At 37.6% G+C, this 15,713-nt stretch overlaps 1 protein-coding gene across 2 annotated transcripts in view; it reads left to right on the forward strand.

The window, feature by feature from the left end:
• Positions 1-15,713, forward strand: part of LOC124856824 (sodium- and chloride-dependent GABA transporter 2-like) — a 44,059-nt gene that overhangs the window by 19,683 nt on the left and 8,663 nt on the right. Inside the window, exons 11-15 of one of the 2 annotated variants that reach the window (XM_047347710.1) lie at positions 1,590-1,727; positions 1,876-1,978; positions 4,328-4,428; positions 7,530-7,700; positions 14,414-15,259. In XM_047347710.1, coding sequence (XP_047203666.1) covers positions 1,590-1,727; positions 1,876-1,978; positions 4,328-4,428; positions 7,530-7,700; positions 14,414-14,560 — 660 coding nt within the window. In that variant the 3' untranslated portion in view covers positions 14,561-15,259. Of the gene's footprint in view, positions 1-1,589; positions 1,728-1,875; positions 1,979-4,327; positions 4,429-7,529; positions 7,701-14,413; positions 15,260-15,713 lie in introns of those variants that run through there. The other variant, XM_047347711.1, reaches the window with a different exon arrangement.

Raw genomic sequence — 15,713 nt, forward strand, 5'->3', positions numbered from 1 at the left:
GATGAATGATTGTATTGTAAAGCGCTTTGGAGTGCTCGGACTTGATGAAGTGCTATACAAGTGCAGGCCAATTACCATTACCACCAATTTGCTGGAGTATTTTCTAAAGATGAATTGTGCTAAGTATTTATCAGTCATTACTGCATTACCTTAATAAGGTTAAGAACAGGTTTAAAACAGGATTTATGATTTTAAGCACATATATGTGCCTTCCAATAAGTTAGAATCACATTGAAAAGTTTATTTTACTTTTACAATTCAAAAAGTGAAACTGTCAATTATGTACATTCATCACCCAAAGAAAAATGTACTTCTAGTTAAATTTGATGACAGCTTAGAAACCCAAGTAAACCCGAAATTCTGGTTCTCAGAAAAAATTTAAATGACAAAAAATAATATTTTAAAGCACAATCTTAGGAGAAACAACTGACTTGACATTTGTCAATTACACCCTCAACAGGGAGATGATGCTGGCTGTACACAGCTGTATCCAAGCATATAAATGGAAAGTTGAGTGGAAGGAAAATGTGTGGGAGAAATAGGTGTACAAGCAGCAATATAACTGCAGATTTGCGAGGTGTAGACTGTGCCACTGCTTCAAGAGCTGAGTATCTCCTTGCCACACTGCACTGATGCAGTAATTCATTCAATAGGAGGCCTGATCATATATTGAGTGCATCCAGTAAATCCGCACATTTACAGTACATTAATATACTTTTCAAAAGGGTGACATTTTTGTTGTAAAAATACTTTTTTAAGTTACTGGTTTGATGTAATATTCTATCTTAGAAAATGACATCTGAGTTCTTTTAGCTCTAAGCCATAAACATCAAAATGAACTTAAACAGTTGAAATATAATATTTTTTGTGGAAATTAAATAATTAGAGTTTGACTTTTTCAATTGAATCACTGAAATAAAGTAAATTTTCTAAATTACTGACGTGCACCTGTGCACACCAAAAATCCATTTATTTAGTGCAGTATTACACAAGCTTGTTCATGTAATGTGTTTGTTTCCAACGTTTATCTAGACGCATTATCTTGGTAACGCTTAAAGGTTAATTTAAAGCATTTCAGATTAAAATATTTATTTCAACATGAAACCTCAATATCTTGCGAACATGTCTTCTATGAGATTAAAGAATCTGTTAAAAATCCTGACAAGAGAGGTTGACTAAAGAGGTTCATATCAAGTGTACAAGATCAGATTTTTATACATCTCAGAACTTTGACAGTTTTTCACTGAATTTATATCCTTCTTCACTTCATCACAATATTAGTTTTAAACAGTGGTTAGATGTTTGCCCTTCTGATGGACAGGCAACCTGTCCAAGGTGTACCCCTCATTTCGACCAAAGGTCACTGGGGATCGACACCAAACCTGAATGGATGAGTGTCTGTGTTGCAAGTCCATGTAGATGTCTGATGCAAAGTAATACATGACAGAATGATGTTTGAAATCCAGCCTCCACACCTTTATTCCAACCTTGTTTGAATTAAAAAGTCAAAAACTCAGATTTTTGATTTTATTATGTGACCTTTGATCTTGCTCACAGTGTTTCATCGGTGTGTGTGTTTATCTCATCAGTTTGTGAGCCTGGAGTGCCTGATGACCTCAGTCACAGATATGTTCCCCTCCATGTTTAGAAGAGCTTATCGCAGAGAACTGCTGTTGCTATGTCTCTGCAGTGTTTGCTTCTTTCTTGGCCTCCTTCTCGTCACAGAGGTGAGAACTCTGAGTGCTTTCAACAAACAGACTCAAACCAATAAATAAAGTGGCTGTTTGCAAGTCTAATTAACTAAACATTTTGACATGTGAGTGAACTGCTTTTTTTTTAACATGCTGTAATAGTGAGCCCTTTTTCTTCCTACAGGGGGGCTTGTATTTCCTCCAACTCTTTGATCACTATGTTTGCAGTGGCAATAATCTTCTCCTACTTTCAGTGTGTCAATCCATAGCAATTGGATGGATATATGGTGAGTTCCTAAAAGGAAATCCTGGAACAGGTGCACAAATGAATGAAATGCCTATTTTCAGCATTTAAAAACATCACAACAACACTCAGCTACTTGATGTTGGTATTGCAGTTCTCTTCTATAAATAGGGTCCTGTTCACACTAATACTTTGCAAAACTTGAGATTTCCTGCTGCATTTGCATATTGTCCACCGATTTCTGGCAAAAGAAACTCCAGAGGTTTTTAAAGACGCTTTGAAAAGTTGAGATTTTTAAAAACTTAACTTTGAAAACTATGTGGCGGAGTGTTGCCTGAGCATGGGATAAATGTATTTTTTGGAGAGCCCTACAACAGACACAATAAACTAGAGTTCATTCTAAAGTGTTCATACTCCTTTAACGTTTTGTAATTTTATCATATTACAACCACAAACTACAATGTAGTTTATTGGGATTTTACCTGAAAGTAGAATACATAATAGTGCATTACTGTGAGCTGCAAGAAAATTAAACATTTCAAAAATGAATAATAAAAAACTGAAAAGTGTGACGTTCATATATCTTTAACCCCTTTTTCTCTAAAACCCTTAAATAAAACCCAGTGCAACTGTCAAGATCTATAGATGTTTGAGTTTTGATTTTCTTTTGTGGGTATTTTGTATGTTTCCTTATTTAGTTCTTGTCCTTATGCTTGTTGTTGTTAGGTGTTTTCCTTATTAGTTTATTCTTTTGTAATTTAGTGTTCTAAATCTATCAAGAGTTTATTTCCTGTTAGATTTCTGTTACTCCCGTGGACTTGTCTGTGTTCCTGCTTATCTGCATTAATTAGCCTCCCTCCTTCAGTTGCCTTGCATTCCCCCTGATCCAGCTGCTTCACATTTCATCTGATTAGTTCTTCTGTTTTATTGGTCATTTCTCCACCGTCCCTCTGTATTTAAACTCTCTGGTTTCATTGTTCACTGCTGGATTCTTTTGTTTGGTTGCCCGTTCCAGGCCCGTCTCTCTGCCTATGTTTTGTGTCCTGCTTCTCTTGTAAGTTACCATTATAGTTATGTTTAAAATGTTCTACTTACCATGTGGCTCCCAAGTTCCTGCAAAACACCACCATTCTATGACAGCAAGCAATTACCTTCAGAAGTAATCTAATTGGTAAATTGAGCCCACCTGTATGTAGTTTAATCTCAATATTAATACAGCTTTTGTGAAAGCCTGGCAAGAGGTGCTGTAATCGGAGAAACATCTGAGAGACATGTGGTAACTCTGGATGAGCTCCATTGCTCAGGTGGGAGAATCTGCTGATTGGTTGAGTAGGTGGCCACGAGTTCAATAATTTTGATAAAAGAAGTTTGCTGATCTTTTTATTCTTAGCTTGTACAATGGACCATCAGTTTTAGTAATATTTGTCATGGTCACTGGCATGGTCACTTATCTAACAGGAGAATGTATTTTATTGACACATCAAAGTACAGGATAGGTTGATAACTGTACATTATATAAGGCCTTATTTAAATGCCACAGAACATCGGTGTGGACTTTGGACAGTAACGACCCTTGTTTAAACTTATGTGATTCCACCACTGCCTGAGAAAGCTGCATGACTTGGTTACAAAGTTTCATCAATTCTTAGAATGCCTATGCGATCTTATACCAGAAATGTTGTAGCCGATGCCATTCCCTTCAGGTTCTTCAGTATCGTCCACCTGCTGTTTACATGTTTCCCCTCCATAGTTGTCCTGATCTTCGTGTCCACAGGCAGACTGTGACAAAATGTTCTGCTCGTGTTCTAGCTTATAGTGGGCTTTCTTGGGATAGTTTAGCACATGCAGGCATATCTATGATGAAGTGTTAGTTTATTGTTTTGGATCCTAATTGACTGTGAGAGTTTATATGTGGTGTATATCAAATCTTCAAATAGAAGCTAATCAGTGTATTTCAGCCCCACAGGAACGTAGTGGTATTATTCAAGGGCAAATGCGTAAAAAGGGCAAAATCTGGCAAAATCCAATGAAGCAGCTGCACAGGGAACTTTAATTTAAACCAAAGTCTTTGTAATTATAATGGACTAAATTTGACATAAACATGCAAATATATTTTGTAGGATTTCAAAATGAGTATTTGTAGGAGTAGTTTCTAACTTAGGATAGTGTAAAACATGAAGTTCTCATGTTCTCCCTCGAACTCCACAATCTATGCAGCATTTGTCATATTAGCAATTGTTGCTATGTGCACGTTTCAAATTTCAAAGATTTTCTAAATGCAGTTTAATGTGAAAATTAAGATTCGTCATGTCTAGATGTAAGATGTGCTTTAAAATCTTTTTTTATTCAGTGTCCTGTGTTGAATGCTCTGGTTTCTAATTTTCCTAAACAGGTGCAGATCGTCTCTATGATAACATCGAAGACATGATTGGTTACCGTCCATGGCCTCTGATGAAGATCTGCTGGCTTTACGTAACCCCTGCTGTGTGTCTGGTGAGTTAGTAAATGGTAGTTGGTGTGAAACAAGGTTGGGGATGTCAGTGAGGAAAAAAAACTAAAACATGTATTCAAGTAAACAGAATGCTACTGTAAAAAAGTATTTGGACCTCTTACAGATTGCTTCAGTTTTTGCCTTTTTGTCACACTTCAATGTTTCAGGTCATCAGATGTATTTTAATATCAGACAAAGATCACCAGAAAAGTACAAAGAGCAATATTTAAATGATTTTATTTATTAGGAGCAAAACGCTATGCAATCCACTCTAGACCTATGTTAAAACATTTTTTATTTAACCTTCTTATTAAATCATGATTTACTTGTGTTTAATCACATGTTTTTGGTACAATTTAACCAGCCACACCCAGGCCTGATTACTGCCAGACCTGTAGAATAAAAAAAATAACCTATATGGAACCTGTCTGACAACATGAAGTAGGTGGACAAGGGATATTTAAAAAAGCTATGAAATTTAAGAACAGATGAAAAATAAAGTCACTGGCATCTGTCATCCTGGAAAGGTTTACAAAAAAATTTCTAAGCAAATGGAGAAAACATGGAACAGTGGTAAACCGTTCCAGGAGTGACTGGCCAACCAAAATTACACCAAAAGCACACAAACAACTCCTCTAGAAGGTCACAAAAGAACCTAGATTAACATCTTAAACACTGCAGGCCTCATGACTGAACAATAAGAAAGACCCTGGCCACAAGTGGCGTCCATGGGTTAGACCAAAACCACTGCTGACCAAAATGAAAATAAAGGTCCACCTCACATTTGCCAAACAGAAACATCTTGAATCCCTCAAGATCTTTGGGATAATATTGTGTGGACTGAAGAGATAAACATGGAACTTTTTAGAAGGTATGTGTCCCACTATAACTTGCATAAAACAAAAACATCTCGAAAAAGAACATCATACTGACAGTCAAAGATGGTAATGTGATGGTCTGGAGCAACTTAGCTGTTTCAGGACCTGGACAACTGGCTATAATTGATGGAACCATGAATTCTGCTGTCTATAAGGGAATCCTGAAGGGGAATGTTTATCCAGCAGTTTGTGAGCTTAAAATCAGGCGCACAGGGATTATCCAGCAGGACAATGATCCAAAACAAACCGAAGGTCCCCCCTCTGGATGGGTAATGATGGATTTGGAGTCAATGTTCAAAATCCCACTGAGATGCTGGAACCTTCAACAGGTCATTCAGGCTCCAAAAATCTCCAAGATAGCTAAATTAAAACAATGTGGCTGAATTAAAACATTCTGCAATGTAAAATTATCCTTCCTGGGTATCTCAATATGTTGCAGTTGTCAGTGCACAACAAGGTCAGTGTAAGGATTATGATTATTGATTAACTAATATTTATCAAAAATTATAATTAAAAATCATGATTCAGGAAAATAATTTCTTAACCAAAAATCATTACTTACGAGAAGAAATCAGAAATGTCCTCTGGTGTTGTGATTATGGCCTCAAAGCTCTTAATAATTACAATTAGCTATTCATCATTGATAATTGATAAATTATTAACCAGAACCGCTTCACCAAAGGTGGGGGAACTTCGACCTTGTTTTCACAGATAAATCACTCTTGCACAAAATAAACACTTCTCTTAATTATAGATATGAAGATTTATTGAAGCCATATAATTCTAAAATACCATTATTCTGGTCTAGAAACCTTCACCAAACTAACAAGCACTATTCTACACAAAGGGGATATAAATGACTACCTAACAATAATAATAAAAGAAAAATATATGCGCATTGAGTGTCTGTGAAGATCAAACCAGCAGTTTTATGGACAAAATGTGTAATTTGGGTTAAATGGAAAGAGAAATCCTCCTGGTGTGCTGATTTCTCGATTGCGGCTATCAGTTGGTAGAACGGTGGGGCCTCGCCCTTAGCTACTAGCAACTGATTTCCCAGAATCTCGAACAAAGGGTCATAAAACTCCGAGGCGGGAGTGGAAAAACTCTAGTAATAAAACTGGAGCAAAGGAGTGGTCAGGCGAGGCCCAGACCGCAGCTGCTTTGAATGAAACACTTTTAAAAGTCCAACTTCTAACTCCTGGTTGACTTGGGATCAGCTGGACAAAAACACGAACACGCACCTTGCACAGCAAATCAAAACAGCTCAGCATAAAACACTTCAATCAGTATTGCATGCAACAAGTTGATACCCTGGATTAACTACCGATGATTCTAAATCACCTTAACTATGCCTCATCCTGCCCAGGATAAAAATGCACCTATCCAATTTAAATAAATAAAAAGAACGAAATTACTTTGACGTTGATTTCTTCTCACCACCGGTTCAGGATGGGTCAGGTCTGAAGGAAATGAGGGGGGCAATTACACGTCCGTGATCAATTCAAAAGAAAAACGGTAAATTTATCATCCGTCCAAGAGGGGAAAATATGAAGAACCGTTTTGTCGACTGGATCACAAGGAGGAAACTCATCTCCTTGGAAATAAAACCTCTGTGGGTTTTTCACCTGCGCCGGAGTTTCGGCGTGGTCTTCGATCGATATATGAATCTTCTGACCTTCTTGTATCAGACCGATTCCAGCTTTCAAGCTCTTCCGGGAATGGCCGTGTGGAGAAAAAGTTTGCCTGCGAGCTATTGTCACTCTAGATATGCGCCTCCGTTGCGTCGTCCCGTGAGACATGCTGGAAAAGGCAACAAAAGTTTATTTTATGATCCTGGGTGACGTCAGAGCTGCGACGTCTGTTGAGCTGCGCATGTCGAACTGCCCAACCAAAATGGATGACTCCAACATCAGATTGGTTTGAATAACTTTATTCCCTTAAATTAAATCATTATTCGTAAATTGCTTTTTTCAGATTATCTTTGTCTGACATTAAAATTTGATGCCCTGGAATATTTACGTCTGACAAAAAGAAAACAGAAGAAATCGGTAATGAAGCAGATACTTTTTCATGGCTTTCTCAGTTGAAAAAGAAGGCACATTCCTTAAGAACAAAGTTAGGAAGGTTTTTAAGGAAAATATATTTAAAGTTTTGATACCACATAGTAAAAACAATAAGAAAAACTAACAATTTTTGTTTGTTTTTTAAATTATTTTTCTCAGGGTACATTTATCTTTTCTCTGTTGAAATACAAGCCTCTGAAGTTTAATAAAACCTACACCTACCCTACCTGGGCTTATGCTTTGGGTTGGTTCCTTGGACTCTTCTGCGTTCTCATGGTTCCACTGTGGATCCTCTTTCAACTTACTCGGATGGAGGGGACACTTCGGCAGGTATGAATTTCATAAACAAAATTGTAGTTTGATTATAATGGTGCACTTTGTTTTAGAGGTCTACTCCACCATACACCAGTCACTAGAGATTGGAATCGACCAATTTCCCCTTGATTGGCTCTGGTCTAGAGGTGTCATTCTCAAGGACATGAGGACTGATGTTCTGCAACTTTTACCCTCCTCAGCATGAAATCAAGTTCTACTGAGTCCAGCTAATGAGCTAATTATTTGACTCCTTGCTAGAAAATGAGACGTGGGACTTAGTGGGGTTACCAAAGGACAGAGGTCATAGGGTCAAGTTGGTTGTTCTAAGTCAAGCATCAAAGGGATGAAGAAGCACTATCCAACTCACAGTTGGATAGTAAGCACTATCCAACTCACAGTTGGATAGTGCTGACTACGAGGAAACTTTTTCACGTGTGGTACAATTTAGTTCAATTTGTACATTATTGTCCTTTGCCATCCAGAATAACCTACATGCATATCATATAGATGTTGTCACTGTGGTCCTGAATGGTCACCTGGAAGGAAGAAATTTACATAGAACAACCAGAGGGATACATCAAACCAGGTCAGGAAAATATTGTGTATAAACTTAAGAAATCAATCTATGCACAAAAACAGTCTCCTCATTGAAGCAAAAAGTTCCCCAAATTCATAAAGGATTTTGGATTTAAACAAAGCACCTCAGATCTTTGTGTGTTTGTATGGTCATCACTTGAGGTGGAGATGATAGCTGTTTATGTGGATGATCTTATGTTGGTGACAAAGTAAACTGAAAGCATTCATGAGTTGAAACTGGCTCTCCAGGAGCGCTATGAAGGACATGGATGAACTGTTCTATATCCTGGGCATCTTGGTTGTTCAGGACAAAGCGAAAAAATTTATCTTTATTCATCAAAAACAGTACAAAGAAACCATTCTTCAGAAGTATGGGATGGAAAATGCAAATCCTGTTGCAACCCCTGGTGACATCAGTGTTAAACTAAAAAAGGATGATGGTGTCTGTAATTCAATCCAAGTACTTACCAGTCCATGGTAGGAAGTCTGCTGCATGCAGCGATGACAAGATCAGACATAGCACAAGCAGTGACTGCTGTGTCAAAGTTCAATACAAATCCAAATGCTGCACTTCTGACTGCTGTGAAGAGGATTCTCCGATACTTAAAAGTCACAGTGGACTTGCTCTTAAGTATGATTGTTCAGGAAATAAAAATTTGGTTGGCTTCTCTGATGCTGACTGGTCTGGAGATCATGATGACCACCATTCAACAACTGGCAACATATTTCTACTGAGTTGAGGAGCAGTGAGGTGGCTAAGCAAGAAACACAGTTGCACTCTCAGTCATGCAGCTCAAGAGGGTACCTGGCTGAGAAGATTACCAAGATATCTCACGATGGACACTAAGCCTACAGTGATTCTAGAGGACAATCAAGGAACCATTGCAATATCAAAGAATCCAATGAACTGTTAAAAAACCAAGCACACAGATATTCGTTATCATTGTATTTGTATTCAAGTGGTGAGGTTAAGTTCCAATGCTGTCCAACAGATGACATGAAGGCAGATATCTTAACAAAGCCACTTGCAAGAAACTACCTTTGAGTTTGGGCTCTTTCCAAGATAGAACATCCTGCTATGTAGTTCTGTTAAAATGTAGTAATATTTTTCTGTTGAACATGGCAAGACAACAGTAAACAAGATATAGAGAGGACTAATAAGTTAATGCAGGCTTTTAGTGAAGATTATTATTTCAGCACTGTCTTGTGCCTTAGTACCATTGTAAAAATTAAGTGGGAGTGTTGAAATATGAAGCAGTAATTTGTAAAATGGGTGTAAATGGTTGGAGATCAAAACTAAGATCTCCAACTACAGGTACTTCTCAAAATATTAGCATATTGTGATAAAGTTCATTATTTTCCATAATGTCATGATGAAAATTTAACATTCTTATATTTTATATTCATTGCACACTAATTGAAATATTTCAGGTCTTTTATTGTCTTAACACGGATGATTTTGGCATACAGCTCATGAAAACCCAAAATTCCTGTCTCACAAAATTAGCATATTTCATCCGACCAATAAAAGAAAAGTGTTTTTAATACAAAAAACGTCAACCTTCAAATAATCATGTACAGTTATGCACTCAATACTTGGTCGGGAATCCTTTGGCGGAAATGACTGCTTCAATGCGGCGTGGCATGGAGGCAATCAGCCTGTGGCACTGCTGAGGTCTTATGGAGGCCCAGGATGCTTCGATAGCGGCCTTTAGCTCATCCAGAGTTTAGGTCTTGAGTCTCTCAACGTTCTCTTCACAATATCCCACAGATTCTCTATGGGGTTCAGGTCAGGAGAGTTGGCAGGCCAATTGAGCACAGTGATACCATGGTCAGTAAACCATTTACCAGTGGTTTTGGCACTGTGAGCAGGTACCAGGTCGTGCTGAAAAATGAAATCTTCATCTCCATAAAGCTTTTCAGCAGATGGAAGCATGAAGTGCTCCAAAATCTCCTGATAGCTAGCTGCATTGACCCTGCCCTTGATAAAACACAGTGGACCAACACCAGCAGCTGACACGGCACCCCAGACCATCACTGACTGTGGGTACTTGACACTGGACTTCTGGCATTTTGGAATTTCCTTCTCCCCAGTCTTCCTCCAGACTCTGGCACCTTGATTTCTGAATGACATGCAGAATTTGCTTTCATCCGAAAAAAGTACTTTGGACCACTGAGCAACAGTCCAGTGCTGCTTCTCTGTAGCCCAGGTCAGGCGCTTCTGCCGCTGTTTCTGGTTCAAAAGTGGCTTGACCTGGGGAATGCGGCACCTGTAGCCCATTTCCTGCACACGCCTGTGCACGGTAGCTCTGGATGTTTCTACTCCAGACTCAGTCCACTGCTTCCGCAGGTCCCCCAAGGTCTGGAATCGGCCCTTCTCCACAATCTTCCTCAGGGTCCGGTCACCTCTTCTCGTTGTGCAGCGTTTTCTGCCACACTTTTTCTTTCCCACAGACTTCCCACTGAGGTGCCTTGATACAGCACTCTGGGAACAGCCTATTCGTTCAGAAATTTCTTTCTGTGTCTTACCCTCTTGCTTGAGGGTGTCAATAGTGGCCTTCTGGACAGCAGTCAGGTCGGCAGTCTTACCCATGATTGGGGTTTTGAATGATGAACCAGGCTGGGAGTTTTAAAGGCCTCAGGAATCTTTTGCAGGTGTTTAGAGTTAACTCGTTGATTCAGATGATTACGTTCATAGCTCGTTTAGAGACCCTTTTAATGATATGCTAATTTTGTGAGATAGGAATTTTGGATTTTCATGAGCTGTATGCCAAAATCATCCGTATTAAGACAATAAAAGACCTGAAATATTTCAGTTAGTGTGCAATGAATCTAAAATATATGAATGTTAAATTTTCATCATGACATTATGGAAAATAATGAACTTTATCACAATATGCTAATATTTTGAGAAGGACCTGTATTTTTGGTCTGTGAACAGCTCAACCAAAAGCATGTACTTTGATGTGAATTTTGTAGTTCAACAGAAATTAGATAATGGTTAGGGACATATAAAGTATTATTATTAATAATAAATGTATTATTAATAATAATAATAATAATACATTTCTACTACTTCTTTCAAATCACCCAAGTAGTTGCAGCATTTTTTAATCTGTTAAAGTCCTTTAAAAATAAATACAAAACTGCAACTGGTCAAAATCATTCAAGGCAGACCTGAAAGGAAACTGGAAATCTGTGTCAGCCAGAAAAAGGCCAATTTTTGCAACTCTGCTATACTGGCCTCACAAGTCTTTTAATAACCTCAGTTTTTTTCTACAAGCTCAAAGCTAGAAGTTAGATTTGTCTTCCAGTAACAGGCAAGAAAAGAGGAATTTCCCCAACTCCTGTCTCAGAGTTTTCAGGATAAAACAAAGCACAAATTAGAATACACACGATTGTTTGTTTGTAGACTGTGACCCAGTTTGCACTGAAAAGCTGCAACAGCTGGAAAAACATGAATTCTCACATAACCATGGATTTTGCTCTTGGAAGAATGTGCTTGCAAAGCCTATTTTAAATCTACATTTACTTGTTGTTGTACCTGCTCCTGTCTTCGTTTAAGAAAATGAAACATTGAAAACAAAAGTATTTTTCAGTAATTCAGTTTAAAAAGTGAAACTATTTTCATAAAGATTCATTAAATAAGGATTAGCATATTTATGGTGCTTATTTCTGTTCATTTTGAATATTTTGGTTTGCAGCCAATGGAAACTCAAAAGGTCAAAATTAAAAGATTAAAACATAAGGCTGAGCTGAGCACCTCTAAATGACTGTTTGGCTGTTTGTCTAAATAATGGTTCTGTACATGTTCTCTAGAAAGACTCAACAGGCTGACAAGCTGCCTTTCCTAAAGTCTAATGGAATTTTATCTCTGGACTTTTTCAATATTTGTCCAAAGACTTATTGAAGCAGAAATTGTTGATATATAGAATATTTGTAAAATAATTAACGGATTTAGGAGTTGACCTTTTATTTTGATTACATTACATACTGTTAGAAAGGTGATTATATGGGGTAAGAACGCTGTCAAAAACAATGTGTATGTAAAGACGGAAATGTGTGCATATTAGTCAATAGTTGTGCATAAGTAAAATCCAAAAGAGGTATTGTATATTTTCTCTATAAGAATACAAAATAAAATGTTACAGCTTCAAGAAATTACAAACACAAAGTTCAAGTTTACAGTTGTGGTTTATTCTTTATGAATACAATATACTATAACAGTTTGTGAATACGATTTCTTTTCTTTGAGAATACGAATTTACATCAGCGACTTGGTGTCACGTGATCTCAGGCTCAGAATATGGTGGGTGTAGTTATACAATGATGTACAGTAGGTGGCGGTATGCACCTATGAATTTGTTGCGAACCGCCAGCAGAAGAAGAGAAGAAGAAGAAGCAGCGGCACTAGCGCCAAATAAACGGACCAATAAACTACGGTACAAAGCCAGGTAATGTTAAAAAGTTTATATATGTCTAAATGTCGTTAATATATGCTGTTGTTCCGTCATCTCGGCGCTAGTGCTGCTTCTTCACTTCTTCTGCTGGCGGTTCGCAACAAATTCATAGGTGCATACCGCCACCTACTGTACATCATTGTATAACTCCACCCACTATATTCTGAGCCTGAGATCACGTGACACCAAGTCGCTGATGTAAATTCGTATTCTCAAAGAAAAGAAATCGTATTCACAAACTGTTATAGTATATTGTATTCATAAAGAATAAACCACAACTGTAAACTTGAATTTTGTGTTTGTAATATCTTGAAGCTGTAACATTTTATTTTGTATTCTTACAGAGAAAATATACAATACCTCTTTTGGATTTTACTTATGCACAACTATTGACTAATATGCACACATTTCCGTCTTTACATACACATTGTTTTTGACAGCGTTTTTACCCCATATGATTACCTTACACTCAGAAAAAGGTAAATTCAGGATTAATCTTTGATTTTATCCAGATTCTTGTTTTTGAGCTTAATGTTGAGCTTGGATAAACTGTGATTAACAATATTCTTCAGTTGTTTGGTTTATTATTTACGACATTCTCCACACTTACTAGCACCCCTCATGAGGACTTGTGTAAAGATAGAAAATAAATTAATATTTTATAGCAACAGCATCATCTCCCACCGAGAAGAAAAATCTTTTTTGACCAAATCACCAGCATCACACTAATCGGAAACACTGGTGTTACACTCGTGGGGAATTTAGTCTTCTCCTATGGCATACAGAGACAGGGATCTTTAACCATTTTTCTTTGCAAAATCTCCCTAGATCGTCCAGTCTCTTGGATTAAGTTAGGTCTGAGTACTGAGATGGCCATGGAAGGTCATTATCCTGCTAAAAGATCCTTTTTTCCGTTTTCTACCATATATTTATTTGGAAACTCTTCGTTCAAAGAGTTCATGATGACATGCATTTTAACAAGGTTCCTTTAAACCTTCAAGCCAGCATTCAAAAAGAAGAAATGGGCCCACAGCATCACACATCCTATTCTGTACTGTGAGGTGCTTTCCAGAAATTTATAGTTTATTTCCAAACCCACCTGGAGTGTTCCCAAACGGCTGTTCACCAGTAGACCCTGTTTACACCTAGTGCTAACATGCATCTTGGCTAAATCAGATAAAAGTAGACATAAAGTGCAACCTTTAGTTAAATCTAACTCAGCATGGATTCAATAGGCTGCCATCAAAAATCTCTGAAATGTTGTTAAAACTGTCTTCCAGTACTGCACTCCATTGAATAATCAAACACTGGTAAATTCCTCTCTCCAATTTACTGCCGTTGGCTAAACATGTTTTAAACACCCTTAAATTGTTGGTTATAATAGGCTAAAAACTGCTCTGACAACGAAGAAGCTTAACAATGCAGGAGGATTTAGTAAACATACATAACGAATGCAAAATAAAGGGATCACAAAATTATTAGAACCCATCCCAAGAGGGGACATGATATCTGGACCAAATATTTCGATTGCTGTTCAGACATTTTCTATTAAAAACTACAAGCTTGAGTAAAGTTTACTGCAGGGTTAGAGAATGAAGCCCAAACATCGGGCTCAAACAGACAAGAACTGTCTGTACTGAGAACCCTGAAGATTAGTCTGGTGAATGAACCCTGTTGATCCTGTTTCCACAGAGACTCCGGCAGCTTTGCCGCCCTGAAAAGATGAACAGCAAGACAAAGCAGCCTGAGCGGTACCCTTTGAACCCAGACAGCACGCTTGCACCTGGTGTTAGTGAATATAAGGGAGGTTGTGCAGCTGAGATGGAGATGCAAGTGTGAGGCACTTAAATATATAATTATGATTTTTTTTTTGTGTTATTTTAAAGTTGTTTTTTAGACTTTGTGTTTTTAAAACAAAATGGTGTGCAATACATTTGATGATTTTTAAGATCAGGTCTGGCTTGAGACCTGCTTCAGAAGCAATTTTGAAGTATTGTTTATTTGTATACACCGATGCAAGCACAGTGCTGTAGTGCTATTCAAGTTTTGTTAAAGCTATTTTCATTAAAAAGGCACTGATTTCGTGTCTCCATGTTCCTAAAGGCCATGGACTCTAATTATTAGCATTTTTACAGAGTGATGCTGTTTTAATGATATGCCAAAAACTTTAATAAATGAAAGAATACAAACAAAAAAAATAAACAAAATGAATTAAAACTTCTGCAAGAGGAAAGCTGTCAATAGTTGTTGAATTTCTCCTGCTGATTTTATCTGATTTTATTTGTGATGCTTTGTATTTTGGTTAACCGCTTTTATGTTTTTTTTTCTTTTATGATTATTGTTTTTCTTTTAAATCTAACGTGCAGCTCCTATTTCGATTGATTTTAGATTTCTTTCTAAGCACTATGCCACGTATATGCTCACTTATGTTAACTTTATTACATCTCTGCAGTTAAATGTAAGAAGCATTGACCATAAAAGAAAAAAAATGTGCTACAGTATTGAATCCAACTGAAAATAAAAGGGTTTTCATCATAATCCCCATTTCCGCCTCTAATTATACGTCCCTTATTTTATCTTGTTTTTCTAAAGAATCGTAAGACTATACGTAGCTCCTAGTGACGTCATTCTAATAAAAATCTTAGATTTTCTGGATTTCTACGATTTTTCTTAGAATTTTTTTTCAGTAAGATAAAAGTTATTCACAAAGCATCTTAGGCCTGAAGAGAGCTCCTAAGATAAGGAGATGTTAAGAGTAATGAGGAGGACTTTCAGTGAGCCTAATGGTGCGTTCACACTGAACGAGGATTCTGCGAAAGGAGCGGCCAATTTACATGTTATCCCTATGTAGAGGCGCGTTCGGGAGCAGAGTGGCACGGCGCGGTGCGAAGGATGCGGAGGGCGCGGCGCGGAAGGCGCAGCAAGCGAAGCGGGAGCGGAGCGGCGCGATGGACGAGTTAAAAAATCTGAACTTTTAACTAAATTCGCGTCG

Source organism: Girardinichthys multiradiatus, chromosome 20, assembly GCF_021462225.1.
Source record: "Girardinichthys multiradiatus isolate DD_20200921_A chromosome 20, DD_fGirMul_XY1, whole genome shotgun sequence".
Taxonomy (NCBI): Eukaryota; Metazoa; Chordata; class Actinopteri; order Cyprinodontiformes; family Goodeidae; genus Girardinichthys; species Girardinichthys multiradiatus.